The sequence below is a fragment of the Drosophila suzukii genome, chromosome X (assembly GCF_043229965.1).
Source record: "Drosophila suzukii chromosome X, CBGP_Dsuzu_IsoJpt1.0, whole genome shotgun sequence".
In the NCBI taxonomy this organism is placed as follows: domain Eukaryota; kingdom Metazoa; phylum Arthropoda; class Insecta; order Diptera; family Drosophilidae; genus Drosophila; species Drosophila suzukii.
The window spans coordinates 30043887-30064111 of record NC_092084.1 but is presented as its reverse complement, the minus strand read 5'-3'; the positions used below and the strand labels follow the sequence as shown (position 1 = coordinate 30064111).

Here is a 20225-nt window from a genome sequence, read left to right as displayed (position 1 = left end):
ACTTATCTAAACATAAACTCATTTGAAGGCGCACCCAAAATAGTCCCTATTCAACTTTGACTATGCTTGACTGAATGGAAATCTCATTATTGATAAATTTGCTAACGAAACCAAGAGATTTCGGCTAAAATTTTATTCTAGCATTAAAACTCTTGAAAAATCGCTGTTTATATAATGTTTATTATTTTGACAACGAATAAAACCCAATATTTTTTTATAGCAAGTCAAAAGAGTACTTTATTTTTATGGCAAGACCCGCAACTTTAAAATTCGATTGGAAGAGAACCATGGATGACCGCCAACAAATTTCTTCACGTAAATTCTTAAGAATTCGATGTCCAGGCCTCCAATCAACACAATAATTAAAAATTGCAATTACGCGGGTATTACGTTTTATTCTGTAGTGATAGGCAAAAAAAAGAAATATAACGAAAAAAATTCAAAAGACTCCAGCAAGACTCTACCATTGCTTATATCTAGACGTGCAAAACCTATTTAAAAAAATGATTATTCCCATTCGAATAAAAACCCATTATTTGACTATAGTGTAAACGGTGTTTTTTTCTGTGCGCTCTACACACTTATCGATTATATCGATATGTATTCAGTAAACATCGATTGTGGTTTCTCTAACGCAAAAGCATGCGGTCACACTTGCCAAAATAAAAAATATCCGATTAAAGAGTGAGTTCTGTGCTGTGCTAAAAATTGCTAAAACTCAGCCGAAAATAAACGCTTTGCTATGTGAATCGAGGCTGGTGCTTGTCTGGCATCAGTGTTGTCGAGCGATTAAGTCACGGGTATTTTGGCCGCGCGACCTCGTTCGCCTGGTGATGTTCGTCTTGCTATCAAATGTTTTCACCCGTTCCACTTCTCTCGCTCGCTCCAATTTCCATTTTTTTGGAGCCAGCGGATGGTTGAAAAATTCGAAAAACCGTCCGCACATTTCCACTTTCCATTTTGAGAACGATATTTCACTTTGCGTAATTCGTACGCTTACTGCTGTGTGTGTGAACGTGTCGCCAATAGTGCTATCTTGCTTGCCCGCACGTTATTCGCTGTTTTACTACTACTCCTGATTCTCCCCCTCTTCCTCTCACATTTCACTGCCAAACATGCGCGCGCTTGTGTGTGTGCGCCTTTTATAAATAGAATTTCATTTCGTTTCGTTTTTGTATATTGCTGTTGGTTTTATCATAATTATTTCGACGTGCAGAGGATGTACGAATTTTTTATCCAAAGAAAGCGCTTAAAACTTGGTAACCGTGGAAAAGTTCAGTTCAGATGCAGCAGTGTGTGTGTGACTGTGATTGTGTGAACTTGAAGAATTGTATTTATTTTTGTTAAGTGCGTGTGTGTGAATGGGCTGAAGTGTAGCTGGTAGTATTTTATGAACGAAAGATCGATTCATGGAAGTGTGGTCACTTTATAATAGTTAAAAGAATAGCTGCGGTTCTCTCATGGGGGAACGTAGACTGCCTGGCGGCGCACACAAACATACATACGTACACTTAACTTCGTTTTAAGTGTTACCGCATAAGGCCAACCAGTTACCTCCCCAACCCCACCACTGTTTTTGTTGTTATGACAAACTTGAAAAATGTTTTTTCCTATTTATTCTTGTTTTGCAATTGTAAACAAGTGACGCGCAGGTGGTCGGTTTTTCTTTTTCGGCTTAACTGCTTACTATTATCAGGGAACAAAAAAGGATGAGACAGCTCGATATGAAAATAAAACCAACAAGCTGCTACAATTTTTCTCAGTGTTTTCAAGGATTAATCATTGTGTGTGTGCGTTGCGCTGGTGAATATTCAATCGTGTCGCGTTTCTCTTATAAAGCTTCGCATTATCCTTGGCATCCGTTAGCATTTTAGATAAACTTGCGCTTTTAAGGCTTCTCTTTTCCCTGTATAAATACTGGTTAGAAGATGATGGTCGTGAAAACGGAAATCTACTTGCATTCCCAAGTTTTATTTTTTAGGCACATATGTATTGTTTTTTTCACTTAATTCAAATTATAAGTTAAAATTGTTTGAAAATATATGTTTATTATTTTATTTTTAAATATGTATATACAGCTGCGGTCATGAAATATCACCACACGTTCAATTGCATTCTTTATGAAATTTTGAGTAAAATATGTTTTTTTAAATTTAAATTTAATTTAATTTCTTATTAGTAGTAATAGTAATTCTAGTGTTTTTATGTTAACAGATTGTTTACATTTGAATTGATAAAGAAAAATATAAACATCATACTACAATTTCCTTCTTTTGGTTGTCCAGGCCTGACAGCTTTTTATTCCGATAAATTAATGCTTACTTATCATAAGTTGACATTTCACCTATAGTTAATTTAAGAAAATCACATTTATGTTAGGTCATTAAATTTAGACTTTTGAGTTTTAATGAAAAGAAACAGTTTCGTTTAAAGAGTTGTATGAATTGAGCTTTATAGGAACTTAATTTATAAAAAACTGCAAACTGCATAACTTGAAATTTTACTTATTTATTATAAACCGTCAATATATAATTTGCGTATTAATAATACTTATGTACTTATTTATTTATATATTTTGTATAAACCCTCAATACCCCAACTGCTTTTCTTTTCAGTTTTGTCTGCAACCTTAGTAGCAACCATAACGGGTCTTAGATGTAGCACATAAGCATCAATTAAGTTTAAGCTAATGCTAGGAAAATAATTCAAGGATAATGTAAATAACGAAGTGCAGGTGGGTACATCTATGAATTTCGAAGATTAAATTGAACACTAATGGACTTAAATACTTTTATGTACATGTAAAGCCGACGAATAACAGAAACGGAAGCAAGACCAACCGGAATCACCCGCTCAGCAATACCACGTGCTGCAACCAGAACAAGTTAAGGACACTCTCGACTTCAACCTGAACCCGGAGTTAGACCACTGCCCCTGCTGCCACTAATATGCGTGTAATTGCGCCGCGAAGATCGTCAACATCAGCGGCGGGCAGCGGCAGTCTCTACGGCACATCGTCAGCCGGCACCTCTGGCGACAGCAGTACCAGCGGCAGCCATCACATCAGCAGCTCCACCAGCACCACCACTGGCAGTGGTGCGGTGGATCGGCCCAGCGGAGGCGCCACCACGAACGGTTATTCCCGCTACTCGAGCAGCTACGAACGCGGTAGCAGCCTGTCCAAGTGGCTGCCAACCTCGTCTGGTGGCTCAAACTCGTCGTCCGGCTACGGCAGCAGCTACTATCCCAGTTCGTATTCGACGTACTCAGCAAACAGCGCCTCCTCCGGCTCGTCGTATGCGCCTCGCTCCAGCCTGCAGCGGAGCAGCGTTGGTTCCACCTCGTCGTATCTGAGCGGCGGTTCCGGTACTAGCTCGTCCGCCTACCGCACAACCTCCTCTTATCTGAGCGGCTCCAGCTATGATTCACCTACGTATAGCCGATACGGAGTGAGTTTCCCCTTATCTACCTTTTACAATTTACCCAATTTGAGATACACCCATCCCGAATTATGGTCTATTACTCTTAAGTTTGATGGCTGATTTCTCGGTTATACATATCTCAATACTTTTGTATTAAGTATCCTTGTGCTGGGCCCTTGGTATAACTCTACCCTACTACCCTATCCCTGAAATCATTATCTGCATATTTGGTGAAGTCGTGTATAGTTCAAAGGTTTTCATCGTCCACGTACATAAAATGTTCGCTACATTGTATCTTTTATAAATCGTGCATTATATGAAAATTTAAAAAGTATAGCGGTCAACATCTCCCAAGTGGGCCACCACAGTTACAAAGATCCATATTTCGTAAAAACTATTTTTCTGTTTACAACAGCAAAAAAATTCAATTCGAAGTTACAAAAGCAAGAATAAGTGCAATTTTTTTTAAATTTCAAATTTGCAACCCCTATAACTTTGGTTAACCTTCAAATTTCTCAAAACCCGAAGCTTTATTTTGTTGTTGTGAACTCAAAAAGCTCGAGGAAATGTGAACCTTTCGAACTAGAATGGCCCACTTGAATGGCTTTGATCCACAGTTTGTCTACTTAAAGTTTCCATAAGGAAAAACAGGTATTTTAAAAGTTCTCAAAGATGTTATAAATGTCAAAAAAGACATTAAAAATGTCAATATTTATAAATTTTTTTGTAATACGTCACAGTGACGACATTAAAGATCGAAATAATGCTTAAGAAATCAAGTCCGATAACTAGATTTCTCAAATGGTAGAAAAAGTCAACAGTAACCCGATTTTGTTTTAATTCTCTGACATGTAATTTAGAATGCAGAAAAAAACTTTTGAGACGATAAAATACCGGATATATATCAACCACTCGATTTCACTAAACCTTAGAATCTTACCCATTGTAAGAGTAATGCGTGCATCTGCGCTGTGATTTATCAGCAATAATATTTCATTAGTTGGTAACCCGCTTTCGGTTATATGCATTTGATCCCGAGAATTAAACTCCACAGCAGACTCCACTCACTCATGGATCATGGCTCGTGAACCTCACGCTCCTTTTTGTAGTGATCATTCTCCTGCCCGTGAACCCACCGTTTAAATCACGCTTTTTATTTTGACTATTTACCATCTTATTTGAAACATTTAGAATATTTAATTTTGTTTTGCTGATTATTTTGTTTTGTTTGTGTTGTATTTTGTTATTGCAACAACAAAACACCAAACACCCACTCACTCATGCACACCCACATGAATAAGGACAAACACTCACGCACTATGCAAATGGCGTGTGTATTTAGTCGAAGCGAGGGACAAAGCGACGTTTTATACCGGCAATATCGGACTCTGGTAAAATAGTTCATATACGTTCACAAATATCAAATTCGATTAAGATCAGAAAATATATTGAATCCAATATATTAAATGATCAAAAACTGCTACACCTTTTGCCTTATGCTTTTGTGTAGTTTTTCCTTAATTTTGACTAACTGACTGGATTTGAAATAAAACCAATCTACATTTTATGAATTTAATATAAAATAAAAAATTCATGTTTCGGTTCCCATGACTTTTTTGATAAATCTAAGTAATAGAAGTAATTTGACCTTAAAAATCTGAATCCCAAAAAAAAAAAAGTGGAAGTTTATATACCCATACTTCTAAAATAATGTCATACCAATTAGAATCATATGTAAATTACAAAATAGGTATATTATAAACGCAAACGAATATGTCAATATTCAATAAGTGCTCAATGGGTTAAGAAAAGTCTTGTATTATTCAAACGGAATTTAAATGACCTTTCCATTGATGCCAAAATGTATATGTAGCAAGTTCAAATAATGAATGCATTTATATTTTCTTTCGTCAAAATACTTATGCCCACTAGTGTAGGAACAATCGAAACATTTATGAGATGTTATATGGAAAAAAGAGCTTTTTGATCATATTCTCTTTTAGTAGGTACAGCATAGGAACTGTCTATATATTTTTATACAAATCTGGCGAATATATACTTCAAATTCGGGAACTGCTGTTTGTGCTGAATACTTGGAGCACAACATTTTTTCCTTACTGAAATTCCAACTGTTTCTGTATTATACCGAGGGTTAACCTAAAACAACAAATGCCAACAAAAAAAATCAACTGCGAATTCTTAAGGTCAAATATTCTGCCGAATATTTATTTTAATATGATTGCAAAGGTTTTTAATTCAAAAACAGGAAGAAACGATATTATTGAGTGCCTCGACAATCGGATATCCGTTACTATGTTTAAAATTTGAAATAAAATAAAATTCCAGGGCAGTTCTATTGGCGCGGCACACACCACTGATGCCAGCGCCACAAAGCCTGTTTCAGTTTATAACTTTAAAAATAACAAATAACAATTTAAAATACAAAATTGGCACGACTCTTAGCATTTAGATAGGTATTAATCAATGCAATCATTTTCAATTTACGAGTAACTTTTGTTCTACGGGTATAAAAATAACGAATTTTAGTTTTATCGTTTTCGATCATAGTGTCTTCTACTCTGGGGTAAATCATTATTTTAAGATTTCAGAACACCAAAATGTTGTATATCAAAATAGGACAACAATATCATAGAGCTGTCATAGGCACTATCGGCATATTTATACCCAAATCTTTAGAACTACGGTTTTACAAACGATTCGTTTTTTGAATATCACAAACAGAGAAATACATAGTTAAACTCTATGCAGATATTAATATTTTTGCCCTACAAGGTGCTATATGAAATTTGATGGTGTCACTTTCAAAAGGGCAAAGAACAACACCAAGTACCATGAACTGTTTCTAAAGATCTTATTCATATACATATCTGAATTGGTTTTCCACAAGTATTTGCTCTGGCACTGCTGAAACACATAAAATGAAAAGTGTTTTAATTTTTGCTCCACCTTTTTAGTCAAATTTGTTTCACGAACAAATTACGCGCATTCTTAATAACATTATTGTAAATGCATTGTCGGCACAATAAGACAAATCGACTACAATAATTTGGAAGTTTTGACATGACGTCACATATTAGTTTGAAGAGTTCGTCACCTTAACCTACACTCTACATATGATTTTAATTGCATGGTATGGTTATATCATCTTTAACTTACGGAACCTACCTTCCAATCAGCTTTTTTAAAGTGATTACTGTTACAGTCTGGTATAATTATTAGTTATTTACTATCTCAGACAAGTAAAGATATTTCAACAGAGTTGTAGGCTTAGGACCTGCTTTAAAACTAATTCGGTTACAGGGAGACACATGTTCAGCTACGCCATTGCGAAAATTGCCAAATGCGTCAATGCCCAAGCACAGTTTACAATCACGTTCACAGTCACATCCCTGCAAACCACTTGTTGGCTCAGATCCAATAACCAAAAAGAAAAAATAAAATAAAACAACAAAATGCAGCAACACCAACAATTGTGTCATCCCATGTCCCCCTTGAAACTCGCAACAAGGTTATTGCAATAGGGCTACAGCTGTCTTTATCTAATCGGTGAGAGAGAGTTGATGGGTGTTTAATACACTGTCTGTGTTACTAGTTTTTGGGGTAGGGTTAAGGAAAAAAATATATATAATATATATATACTTTATGGGGTCGGAAACGGTTCCTTCTACCTGTTAAATACTTTCCGACGAATATAATATACCCTTTTACCCTACAAGCAATGGGTATAAAAATGGGTCCAAACTTTGTGGGGACAAGCCTTAAACAATTTTTTTAACCTTAATTTGTTTCAATTCTGAAGAAATTAAAATATTTTATTTTGAAAGATGTTTGACAGAAATAAATACAAAAGAAACGAAGTCGATCGGATTACTACGGCTAGAGATATCTACTGTGGGCAAAAAGTGAGGTGAATTTATTTGTTCGTGGTGTGGTGAACTATGAATTCCTTCCCTCCGACCAAACTGTAAATAAGGAATGTTATGTGAGCGTTATGCGTTTCGAGTCGTAATAAAATGAACATCGTGAATATTACAAGAGTGTATATCGCGAGTTATATATGTGTATGAGGCATAAGTGGCGGATTCTGTATTGGTTATGGGGAGAATAAATCAGAGTAAATTGAAACCATAACTGAAACCATAATACCCTCTGCAAGGGTATATAAACACAAACATAAATAAATTAAATCTTTTTTATTTTTTTACGATTTAAGTTTGCATATTACTTGCCTTTTCTAAATTTTGTTTGCCCCATTTCTTCTATAACGATTTGAATTACAAAAAGCAGTGTTTCGAAGGCATTTTGAAAGGTCCAAGACGTAAATAAATTTTACGGTATCTTTAAAGCTTTAAAATATATATATTTAATATATACATGGTTGGGAACGTTTTACCTAGCCAAAGTTCATTTTTATTGAAATGTACCTAAAACAGAAATAATTGCTATAGTCAAGAGCCTCGAGTATTAGATAAGCCACCACAAATGTTTTTCGCCCCTCGAATTGCGTCCCTTGCGTTTTTCAACACTGTCTGTTTGACATTCAGCAACTGTCAAAAAAGATATACTTTTCGTATCAGCTCTACAGAGTTTCAAGATCCATTAAAAAACTGCGTAAGCATCGACTTGCTTAATATATTTATGTGATGAATTTTATTTTATTTGCATTTATGGATACAAGTTTAATTGATCTTAGGGGGACTTACGTCTTTTCTTGCGCTATATCAATTTGCACATTGTAATTTTTACAGCCTTACATGATTTATATACCTTTGCAGAGGCTACAATGATTTCAGTCAGAAAGTTGCAACGCATTGAAGGATAAGTTTTCGACCCTGTAAAGTATATGTATTCTTGATCAGCATCACTAGACGAGTCGATCTTGTCATGTCTGTGTCCGCTTCTACAAAATCTACTTATTATAAGACACTTAGAAATATTTTTGTTTAACTGTTGCCGTTACTCGTAGAGAAAAGGGGTGTCCTATATTCATCGGAAAGTATGTAACAGGTAGAAGGAAGCGTTTCCGACCCTATAAAGAATATATATTCTTGATCAAGATCACCAGCCGAGTCGAGTTAGCCCTGTTCGTCTGTCTGTCCGTCCGTATGAACGCTGATATCTCGGAAACTATAAAAGCTAGAAAGTTGGGACTTGGCATGTAGATTATTGAGTTCATGCGCAGTGCAAGTTTGTTTCAGCAGGGTTCCACCCCCACTTTTACTCCCATAACTCTAAAACCCGTCTAGCACACACATTTTTGAGTAATTTAAATGAGAGTTTGTTTTCATTATCAATGTCCAACTACATGCCAAATTTGTCAATTCGGGCCGGCCCATTCATTAAGAAGTTATAAGCATTATAAGTACAGAAAATTACCCCTTGTTTCCTGATCTTCATTGGAAATCTTATAAAAATTATAAGACACCAATGATTTTAGGCACTTCCGATGGTCGAACTAAACAGATTTTTTGTGTTCTTAAATATAAGCAAAAAGAGTCGCTTTTAAAAGAAATCATCTTCAAAAATCATTTCAAGCTTCGACCCGCGTGTATGTAATAAAGCATTTCTCCCTATTCTTTAAAAAAATCGTTTTCGAAGTATTCTCGCACTGTATACGTCGTAATAACCCAATATTTTTTTCTGGTCAGTATTTCATTACGTCCATAAAACAAATTACCAAACACTTTTTGTATAGTACTTCTGGTGTAGGAGGATGCATTATAACAGAAGATCTCGGTCGATTTTTTTCTCAAAATGGAAGACTGGGCTTTTCACTTCAAAGCCGTAATAGGATTTTCCATTTTCGTGCTGCAGCCTTAGACAGATTTTAGCGTTATGGGCGTTTGTGGGCCTTAGCATGGGCGTGACACTCTCTTGAACAAACCTGCTGCGCAAGAAGCTCTAGAATCTGCATGCTAATCTCAACTTTCTAGCTTTTATGGTTTCACCGTTCATATAGAAGGACAAACAGACGGAAAGACGGACATGGCTAGTTCTACTCAGCTAGCAAATATAATAGTTACTTTATAGGGTCGGAAACGCTTTCTTCTACCTGTTACATACTTTCCGATGAATCTAATATACCCTTTTACTCTACGAGTAACGGTACAAAAATAGGGCTTAAACCAAAAATCTGATTTGTTTTCTGCGATAAATCTGATTATTAGACCACTGATCCGACATCTCAGTGATTATTATTTGGTGTATGTAATTTCCTTTCATTTGTGTTCAATTCACTCATTGACCATATCATTGATGTTTCTTTTCTTTACATTTTGTTTTTGAAATAAACTTTTTGACACTGAAAACATAAAACATGATTTATCGTTGCCGTTTACCGTTATCGTTCAACTTCACCGCCTTCCGTTACTCCAAATCAAAAAACAAATACCACCACCACAAATTCATTGACACCTGTAAATGTTTCGCCAAAAAACACTCTTCAAAATATTGAAAATCGAAAATAAAGTTACCGCGCAAGTCGGCGTCCAAGACTACAACCAATGGTGTTAGCTTGACCGGATCGGTCAAAAAGGAGGATTACGGTCTGCGGCGTGGCCAAGATTCCGCGAAGAAGCCACCAATCAGCGGAGGAAGTGGTGGCCAATACAACAGTAGCACTAGAGACACCCATGGCGACAGCAACAAGCGACCGACCAGTTTATTCTCATCCCCATCGCTGGCCCGTTTGGTGGCCACCTCCGGAGTGGACTTATACGAAAAGTATAGTCCGGCCAACTATAAACCCAACTGTGAACTGTCACGTTCCAGGTCGGGGCATTCTGAGGCGGATCTGGAGAATGGCAGCAACAAGGAGACGACGCCCACATGCACGGTGACCCTGGAGAGGCCACGAAGTAGTAGCAATCGCTACAGTCTCATCTACAGCAATAGCAGCGATGCAGGATGGGACTCCACGGGATCCTCGGGAAAATTGACTTCCGGGAAGTACTCGATAAACAGCAGCAGCAGCAGTGGCGATGTGCCCTCGGCCACCTTTACACTCCGCAGCAACCGCACACGACGCAACCAGGTGGAGACTTCTTCGACCACGCCAGTAGAATCAACAGCAGCTTCTACAGCAACAGCAACACCACCACCACCACCTCCACCTCCACCTACAAATGGCTATAAAACAGGTGTATCGAATGGCGAGCTGGAAGCCAAACTAAATGGTGTATCACTGCTATCGACTTCACCAAAAAGAAATGCCATACATGAACGAAATCAGGACACTACTGATGATGCAAGTGTAGGGCAGGATAATGCGGACAATGCCGATGTTAGCACCTCGGCCACATTTAAGCTAAACGACAGCAGCAAGGTAAAAGCTTTGGCCAGAAGTTAAAAGGAAACTAGAAGAGCTGCCCCGAAAACGAAAAACAAACTAATTGCATGTTCCATAACCCAAACAATTAAATGGCGTTTGCGAAAAAATAAGAAACCATTAACCCCCACCCTTGCATAAACCATTGACTTCTTTACCTCATTTTATTCCAATTCCACCATCTGTTTGTTCGCCAGTCAACCTAGCAAAAGCCGATCATTTAACCAACTTTACATTTCTATGTATTTTTAGCTAAACTCTTGCAGATTGCGAGCCTTCTAACTTAAATTAAACTTAAAAAACCAAGTCAAACTAAACTCCAGGCTAATTAACAATACTCCTAACTAAAATCAAACCCCCTGAAAAAACCATCATAATATCATCAAAAAACATTTGCTTAGAATATAGTGCGGACACGACAGGATTATCCGGTTAGTCGAGAGTAGTTTATTCCTGGCAGGCGGCGAGGAAACAAACAAACACAACACAAAATCTCGTATCTACTCAACCGTAGGCAGGCAACAAAAATAAACGCTAGAAAACCGCAATCAGAAGAAGAGCAACTGCAGAAGAGAGAAAAGGAGTGCGGTGACCATCCCGTCGAATGATGTTAGACATTAAGAAGACCAGAGGATTCCACAAGATTCCACAGGCATCAAAATTGCAGACAGCAACGGGAACAACATCATCAGTAGTAGGAGCATTAGGAGCGAGTGCAACAGAAGTGTCATCACCAGGCGGACCAACGGGAGCAACATCTTCATTATCGGGACGGGGAACTGGTAGTCTTGCCACTCGTCTGAAAAACCCAGTGCACGGCAAACACTCGACAGTTCCTGAAAATTCAGTGGCTGTTGGCAAGACCCACGCCGCCCTGGCGGCAGCCAAATACGGCAGAGGCGGCGGTGTACCAACACAGATCCGCTCCACGCCGAGCAGTCAATCCAACCCAGTGCGGGCTGCCAATCAGCGTTATTTCTTAATATCCAGCTACAAGGATCCCACATTCTTGAAGGCCGAATGCGAGTTGGCTCATGCTCAGGTGGCAGCCAGCAAGGTAAAAACCAATTCGCAATCCCACAGGCGGAGTCGAGCAGGTGAGGATTCAAGGAACAATAACCACAACGGTAGCCGAGCACCAACGCTGGTTGATATGCGACGCACGTCCATGTTCAATGGCAATCAGCAACCAACCACCATCGGCAGCAGCACCACCAACAACAACACCAGCAACGGTGTTCTCAAGTACAGTGCCCGCTCCACGACAGCAACATCAGCTTCCACGTCTACCAGGAGCTACGGCAAGCTGAAACCGCTTTATAACAACCCATCAACCGCTGGATCAGCTATGATGTATGGCCACAACACTAATAATAATAACAACAGCAGCAACCTTAACAACGGCGGCAATAACAACATGCAACGTCAGCAAGAGCAACACGATGACATTAGCTACATAGACAGCGATGATCCGCCGGCAACTAGTGGTCCAGAATGCGGGGGATCGACCACCAAGGCAAGCATATGCTACTTCAAGCCCATCACACCGCCTCTGCAGCTGCGACACCCGCAAACTCAAGTGCAGCAGCAGGATCAACATCAGCAACCTGTCTGTTCCAAGTCAGCCAGCCATCGCTACCCGCGGCCCAAGTCTACCATTATAGCATCGGCCCACTCAAATTTCGCAGCCAGCTATGAGAAGTTTAGTGGTGCTCTCTATAAGCAAACCAATGGCGAGGTGAACTCAGAGAGTAGGAACAGCAGCAATGCTAGGCGATATGGCATAGATTCGTTGAGTATCAAGGCCTCCATTGAGAAGTTCAACAATCTCAGTGGACAGAAGAGGCAAACTCCAAGCTCTGTAGCTGGTATTGGATCTGGCAGTGCAACAGGCACATGTTTAGGAGTCGGAGCCGGGACTAGTCGAAACAACCACCCATCGCAAGCAGGCGGGAGTAGCGGCAATCTGCAGCAGCGCTATAGCAGCGACCTGGACAACATCCGAGTGGCTGCTGGCTATAGCAGTTCTCTGACCAGAGCAGCGTATCGGACTACGGGCACGATGAATAATGTAAGCACTCCCGTGCCGGCAGGATTGGGTGGTCCTATTGCTAAAGGTGGAGGAGTCGCCACGGCGGTTTCGCCCATCAACAAGGTAACGGTGAGAGGAGCTCACAGCAGCCGGCAAGCAAACGAATGCGAAAGCCTAGCTATAAGCACCAAGGTAAACAACGATGAAACGACACCGCCAACACCTAATGTTGTCGGTGCAACAGTAACATCAACACCAGCCACGTCTTCCGTCTCCACAGCCACAGCCCCAAGCTCCGCCAGCGATAGTGTAAGTCGGTCCTTGGTCAGGTCACCGATTAGTTCAGTTTAGTTTTCTTTTTTGACTCCATTACATTTTCGTCTATTATACTATTATGATACATGAAATCCTGTACTTGGCAAGAGCAAGCAACTGAAATTGTAGCTAGAATGTATATTTATTCCATTTTAATATTGGATTTATCATACTACATATATCCTTGTTTTCGTCTATCTCTTTTTTTTATTTCGCTATCGATGCTGAGTCACAGTTTTGATTTTGTTATCCTTTTGCATGCTGGTCTATTATCGCTGTCTATTCTCACTTTTCATCCGCATTATGAAACACAATACACCTGTACTAACTTCGACTTATTATGGTTTCTTCTTTAATATCTAATTGTTCGATTGCTAGTTGCTTTGATTGACTAACGTAACTTTTCCTAAATACTAACGATTAATCTATTGCCCGAACCGACAGACAGCTACCGAGGCTATCAGTGATGGGATAGTTCCGTTTTAAAAAAAAAAAAATTATACTTTTTTAGTAAAAAGATGTAAAGTGTGGTAAAAAAAAAAACTAAATCCTAAAGTAGCTGACATACGTTTATTTTCCTTTCAAAGCTCACTAGTTTCGACATTATGAGGACGAGAAAGTGGTCCTTAGTATTCAAAAAGAGTTCACGTCTTTTAAATATTAAATAACATTTTACCTATATATGAAATAGTATGCATAACAAATCGAATCGACGAAGTACTTTAAAGACCCCCATCACTGGAAATGAATCGCTATGTTGTTATTTGGGTTCGGGAACCTAAATAAGTATTAAATGATACTCACTTGTAAAATTTTCTCTGTTGTGCAGACGGCGGCAAGGAGCGGCATTGGAAGTAGCAGCAGTGCCCGGAGCGTGCTGCCTCCCATGACACCCACGTCGAGTCGCTACTGGGATCGGGATCGGGACGGCGGCACTAGTCGCAATAGCGTAAGCAACTCCTCCGCCCTCAACTCGTCATCACTAAAGCACAATTCGGATGATGGTTACAAGAGCGCCTCGTCGTCGCGTGATGAGAAGTCCGAAGGTGGGTTTACTAAGAATAGTTCTGCATTGTGAAAATGTACAAGTTTTATTTTCCTAAGTTATTACCGATACATTTTCACTTTAAATGAGAGAGAGAGCTCCATAGTCGAGTACCTTGACTAGCATATATCCGTTACTCAGCTAACCAATTTTATTTATTGACTAACGGCCCAACAAAAAAAAATGTACACTAAAAAATTCTTCAAAAATGTGTGCGCCACAAAGTTTTGCGATCTGCGGGCGTTACAGTGGGTGTGGTACTCGGCTATTTGTTGACAACATTTTTTGATAAATATTTTATCCAAATTTTAAATCATGATGAAAAAATAGGTTGACCAAATATCCTTACTGATTGATTTGTTGTTCAAAAATCTGATTAATAATAACAATATGTAGTACCCGTTCCTGATTTTGTGTTGTCAATAAAAAAAACTCAAAACAAGTAGTAACAACATTTCTCTAAAAGTCTACTGAAATTCTTAGTAAAAGCTGAAATTTAAAACAAAAACTTTGGAAAAATATTAGAACGGAGAGTAAGAACGTTGTAGAGGGGTCACTAGAAGGCTGAGGATCGGGCGAGGATGATAGATCCTTCCGTTAGCGAATGCAAGCCCACGCATCCCAATTGGGGAGTAGAGACCTAGGCTGTGCTATCATCCTTATTGATTGAAATTAACCCGAATCCCTTTTCTTGAAATTTTCTTTCCACAGGTCTGTGCGGTTTGCGAAACATCGGGAACACTTGCTTCATGAACTCTGTTATTCAGTGCCTGAGCCACACCCAGGAGCTAACACGCTTCTTGCGGTCGCACCATGGGTCCCGCTCGACCTCCACCAAGGATCAGCAGATACTCCACGGTGAGTTTTATTTTATATTTGCGCATTGGTCTATTTTAAAACCCTATTGGTAATTGCAGAATTTGCCAAACTCATCCAGGAGATGTGGACGTCGAATGTGCACACTGTCACACCTATGGAACTGAAGCGGGCCTTCTCCACCAAGCACCGCATGTACAGCGACTACAACCAACAGGACGCGCAGGAGTTCCTGCGTTTTTTCCTCGACTCGCTACACTCGGCCCTGAACACGGGGGTCAAGGGTGAAACCCTCAGCATTGACGATAATCTCAGGTGGGTCTTGATTTATTGACATATCTACTTATGCGATAAATTTGTGACCTACCGCAGTGACAATAAGAAAGCGGACCTGACCTGGGAGTGGTATTCGCGGCACGAGAATTCGCTGGTACGCGACCTCTTTGTTGGTCAGCTTAAAAGCACGCTGAAGTGCACCACCTGCGGCAACACTAGCGTCACTTTCGATCCCTTCTGGGATCTGAGCGTACCGCTGCCGTCTTCTTCGCGCTGCAAGCTGGAGGCTTGCCTTGACCTCTTCATCCGCGAGGAGGTCCTCGACGGCGACGAGATGCCCACTTGCGCCAAGTGTAAGACGCGGCGAAAATGCACCAAGAGCTTCACCATCCAGCGTTTCCCAAAATACCTGGTTATACGTAAGTTCCGTACCCATTACATCATAAAGCTAGCATACAGTAAAGTACCACAACTTGTATAATGAGAAGTAGCAGCTGAACCTCTTAAAATGTTTTATCGCACGTTGCAATAATAACAAATATTCAGAGTTGTACAGTGCAGTCATCCACATAAAATTGTATATAAATTTTGCATAATTTTTACATTTGTGTACAAATGCATGCCATAACCAAATTACCGTTTTAATTTCTTAGGTTAGTTAGTTATTAAAGGCAGGCCATTTCCTTTATTTTAAAACAGTTTTGTATTTTAAAATATTAAACAATTCAAATGGAAACACCAGCTTTTCGGTGCTGCATAAATTTGTGCTGGGAGTGCAGTTATAGTAAGAAAATACCAGTTTTAGTATTTCAAAACAACTTATACCACTACGATAAGGAACTGTGTTTTCTTTTTAAAAAACTATACAGTTTTAAAGCGTATGGTCTCGGGCCAAAATTGTCTGGATGTTGTATCCCTGTGTAATTGTTTTTCTAAACTACTAAACTACTACATTTACAGACCTAAAGCGCTTTTCGGAGACGCGCTGGAGCAAACTGTCAAACATTGTTGAGTTCCCTATATCGGACAGCGAACTGAACATGGGCTCCTATGGCGCTAACTCCAACTCGAATGTGCATTACACGCTCTATGCGATATCCAATCATATGGGTGAGTTGGCAACACATCATTATATTTAAGTATACTTATTAGTATTAATTCAACAGGCTCAACGGCTGGCGGTCATTATGTGGCCCTCTGCAAGCATCCCGTATCTCGCAAGTGGCACGAGTTTAATGATAATATGTAAGTAATATCTGCGAATGATCCAAAAGCTCTGAAAATGTAATGTCTGCACGTCCAGACAAAAATTAGTTATATTTTTTTTAATCTTGCACGATATTGATGTAAACAAGTAATTATATTTGGTTTTGCTGGATTTTTTAATGACAAAAAATGGGGCTTTTTCTATCTACCCGGAAATTCTTAGGCGTCAATTGGCTTTTTAGTTTTTATTACTGTAGGGATCAGTAATCAGTGATGAAGGTTGTTCTGCTGAACGCTTATGACACAAATCGACGTTGAAAATTGAAAAATTGTACCTGAAAAACTCCACTATGCAATTCAAATGTTTTAGTTACTAAAACTATATGCAGATATGAATATTTTTTATTTTTCCTCCAAGAAAAGTTAAAAATGTACAATAATGGAATACAACTTTAACTGTACACTTAAGAAATGTCTACTTCAGTTCTGGATTTAAATTGAACAAATTAAGTGGTTCAATATCTATTTCACAAAAATGATCAAACAATTTTGTTTTTTTAGTTATCGGTTATCGGAAAAATTACGATATAATGTCAAAAAATACCGAAAAAATAAATCTTAAACTTGTACTTATTTGAAACGCAAATTATTATTATAATTTTAAATATGTATTTGATATGCACAAACTTAAATTAATTTAAATATTCCTTTTAAAACCTAATAATTGAGTTTTTTATTTCATTCCGCAGCGTCAGCGATGCCTTGTCCGAAAACCATCTTGTTTCATCCAGTGCCTATATTCTTTTCTACGAGCGTGCGTAAAACCCAATCCGTGCTCTACGGCAACCGTAAGGTGCAGTGTTGACGATGGGGTTCCTGATGTCCCGGCACACTCCTCAGATCGGGATGGAAACCAAGATGACCATGGCAGCGGGATGGGAGCGAAGAGGAAACGGAATAACCAACAAACGAACTCTTAGAAACGCTTCGTAGAATTGCATACAAACAAATTTACTTAATTTAACTCAACTTAAAGGCAAAACAGAACTAACTCCTTACTTAAAGCAGAAACCAAAAGAAAAAAGGGATTAAGCGGAATATAAGTGCATACAAAACGAGAATCAATGTACATATAAAAACGAACTTCGATGGCTTAACTAAACAAGTAAAATAACAATAATAAAACTCCTACGAAAAACAATAAATCTGTGCAATAACAACTTTCGGCAAACCAAAGCCCCGGGATAAGTGTAAGAGATACTAATGCTAAATAGTGTCAGGATATTCTTTTGTAGGGATAAACATAGCAACCAGCGGCAGCAACGATACAATATTTTAATATTTCTCTTCTTTTGAAGTGTTATTTATCAAACTTAAATTAAAAACTTGCATCGGCTCACTCTCCCGTCTCTCTTTCGCCTGTCGCTCTATCTCTCTCTTTCTCACTCTACATTGGTTTGCCGAAGGAAAGTGTTCTGTGGTTGTGTGTAAAAAAATAAACAAACAAAATGAAACGTGTGAAAAGAAAAGTAAATTAATATTTAAAATTCGTCATGTGCAATATTTTTCATAAAAAAGAAAAAACAACTGCAACAAATACTTTCACTAAAGACGATTAAAATCAAACGAAACGCAATCGCACCACAAAAATCACACTAGCTGAAAGAAATGGGGTTTTAAAAACTAAAAAATAATATTAATTAGTCGATAAATGAGCAAGAACTTGAATGGAAGGGGCAAAAAGTAAAGCTGAATTGTGCATTGTGAAAACGTACTTATGATAAATGCTAGTAGTAAATGTAAAAATGAAGCGATCAGAGCAGCAACAACACCAAAAAAATTGTTATACTTTAGCCAAGACACCAACAAAACCATCCAGCCCATGTAAAAAGGGATACTCCCAAGGGCACAAAAGACCTTACGAAGTTCGTTTCAAATTTATAACATTTTTTGTGTTTTTTTTGTTAGGCTTGGTAAAAGCAACCAAAACTAGTCTTAAAAACAAATGAGTTATATATGAGGGTTACTGAACAAAAAACTGTTTTTGTTTGTTTGATTTTGTAGTTTAAGTCTAGCGCTTTTCCATCACCTCAACAAACCCTCTTAGACTTGCTGCATATTTTTTATTGCTAATTTTGTTTTTATGCCTACATATATTATATAACTGATTTATTTATTGTATTTATGTAAATTATAAAAAAAAACACGGACACCCCTAAACACCTACACTCTACGAAAAAGGATGTGTACATAATGTAGCTTGTTTCCGACAGATGCAAAAAAAGCTACAGAAAAACTAAAACTACATCTACACTGCACCTAAATTTAAATGAAAGATAATAAAAACAAACAAGACACATTAATTTTTTGTAAAAAACAATCAACTTTAATTTTTTTCTGCTTAACTATTAGTTTCAATTGTAATTGTTGAATATTTTACTAACGTTAAAGAAAAAATAATAATAAAAAATCCCCCAAGAGAAAAAACGGAAAAATAAATGACAAAATTAAAGTAAACATTTTAATTTCAGAGAGGGTTTTATTTGGCGCGCCAAATCTTTCTCGCCTGTAATGCATGGGTTCACGTTTCATCTTAACTTGATTCGTTATAAGAACAAAACATGAAAGGAAGCTAACTTCGGCCAGTCAAAGTTTATATACCCTTGCAGGTCGTTTCTATGGGACAATATATGTACAGTGGGGTGGGACGAATTGTACGAGCCGAAGTGATAATCGTAGAGGGGAACGTAATCTAATGACAATTCTAAGCCAAAGAAACTGTCTTAAAAATCACGTTAAATGCGGAGGGCATTTACAAAAAAAAACGTTTTTTATCGTATTAAAAATGTATCAGTAGCCTTAAATTTAATACATTGATGTGGACGTAAAAAAACCCAATAAATGGTTTGGGCGGAACGCAATCAATGGGAAATTCTAAGCCATATTGCCAAAAAGCATATGCCTAAAACCACGTCTGACCGTTCGCAGTTGCAAGAGAAAAATACTGGTTTTTCGATTAAGACGAAAAAATTTGTTCTTTTCAAAATTAAAAATGGCTTTGAATTTTAATTGCCCCTACCGTGTGTTGCACCCAGCTACAACTTTTTTCGCGTCTATACCAATGTTCCAAGTCCAAGACTTCTAAGATATGTTTTATCAACAATATTTTTCTCTTGCAAATGCAGAGGGTCAAACGTGATTTTCAAGTCATAGTTTCTTTGGGAAAATTGCTTAAATTTATCCGTAGATTACAACTTCTGACAAAAAACATACCCTCTGTAAGGGTATAAAAACAATCTCTTGTTTACAAAAAATTCCTCGGAAAGCCGACGTTTGTATACTTTTGCACCTATACCCCAAATCATACAAATAAAATCATCCTATAAACCGTATATATGGGAGCTGTGTTGCAAAAAATGAAAAAAAAAGATATGACCAAAACAACGAAGCTATAATTTTGATCTAAATATTTTCTATAAATTTTTCGTTTGCCACTATGGCAGCAATATATGTATCCGGCTTAAAAGCATTTGATTAAAAAAATTAAAAACCGAAGAGAATATGATAAATAACAACGAAGCAATAGGTTTTTTTTAAACTAATTTCTTGTTTTTTGTGTAGCTTTAAAATATAGTCTTTAGACTTAAAAAAGACTGGGACAGGTTTCATTCCTATAGCTTTAAATCTATAAAACTATAAACGGACGGGCAGGCCGACTCTGCTTTTCACGCTGATCAAGAATTAATCTATTTCATGGATTCGTTT

At 38.1% G+C, this 20225-nt stretch overlaps 1 protein-coding gene across 7 annotated transcripts; it reads left to right on the top strand.

Moving 5' to 3' along the window:
* The first annotated feature begins 605 nt into the window (after positions 1-605).
* Usp2 (Ubiquitin specific protease 2) lies at positions 606-18985 on the top strand. 7 transcript variants are annotated; one of them, XM_017068241.4, is made up of 11 exons: positions 613-684; positions 2616-2734; positions 2808-3449; positions 9913-10767; positions 13947-14163; positions 14874-15020; positions 15080-15293; positions 15351-15673; positions 16215-16364; positions 16421-16499; positions 17210-18985. In XM_017068241.4, the coding sequence occupies exons 3-11, from the start codon at positions 2949-2951 to the stop codon at positions 17280-17282; spliced, it is 2559 nt and encodes an 852-aa protein (XP_016923730.2). In that variant the 5' UTR covers positions 613-684; positions 2616-2734; positions 2808-2948; the 3' UTR covers positions 17283-18985. The 7 variants fall into 7 exon arrangements, with proteins under 7 accessions (XP_036675916.2, XP_016923730.2, XP_016923732.1 ...); XM_036820020.3 differs by lacking the exon at positions 613-684 and adding an exon at positions 697-800; XM_017068243.4 differs by lacking the exon at positions 9913-10767 and having other exon boundaries at positions 622-684.
* Positions 18986-20225: the final 1240 nt, after the last annotated feature.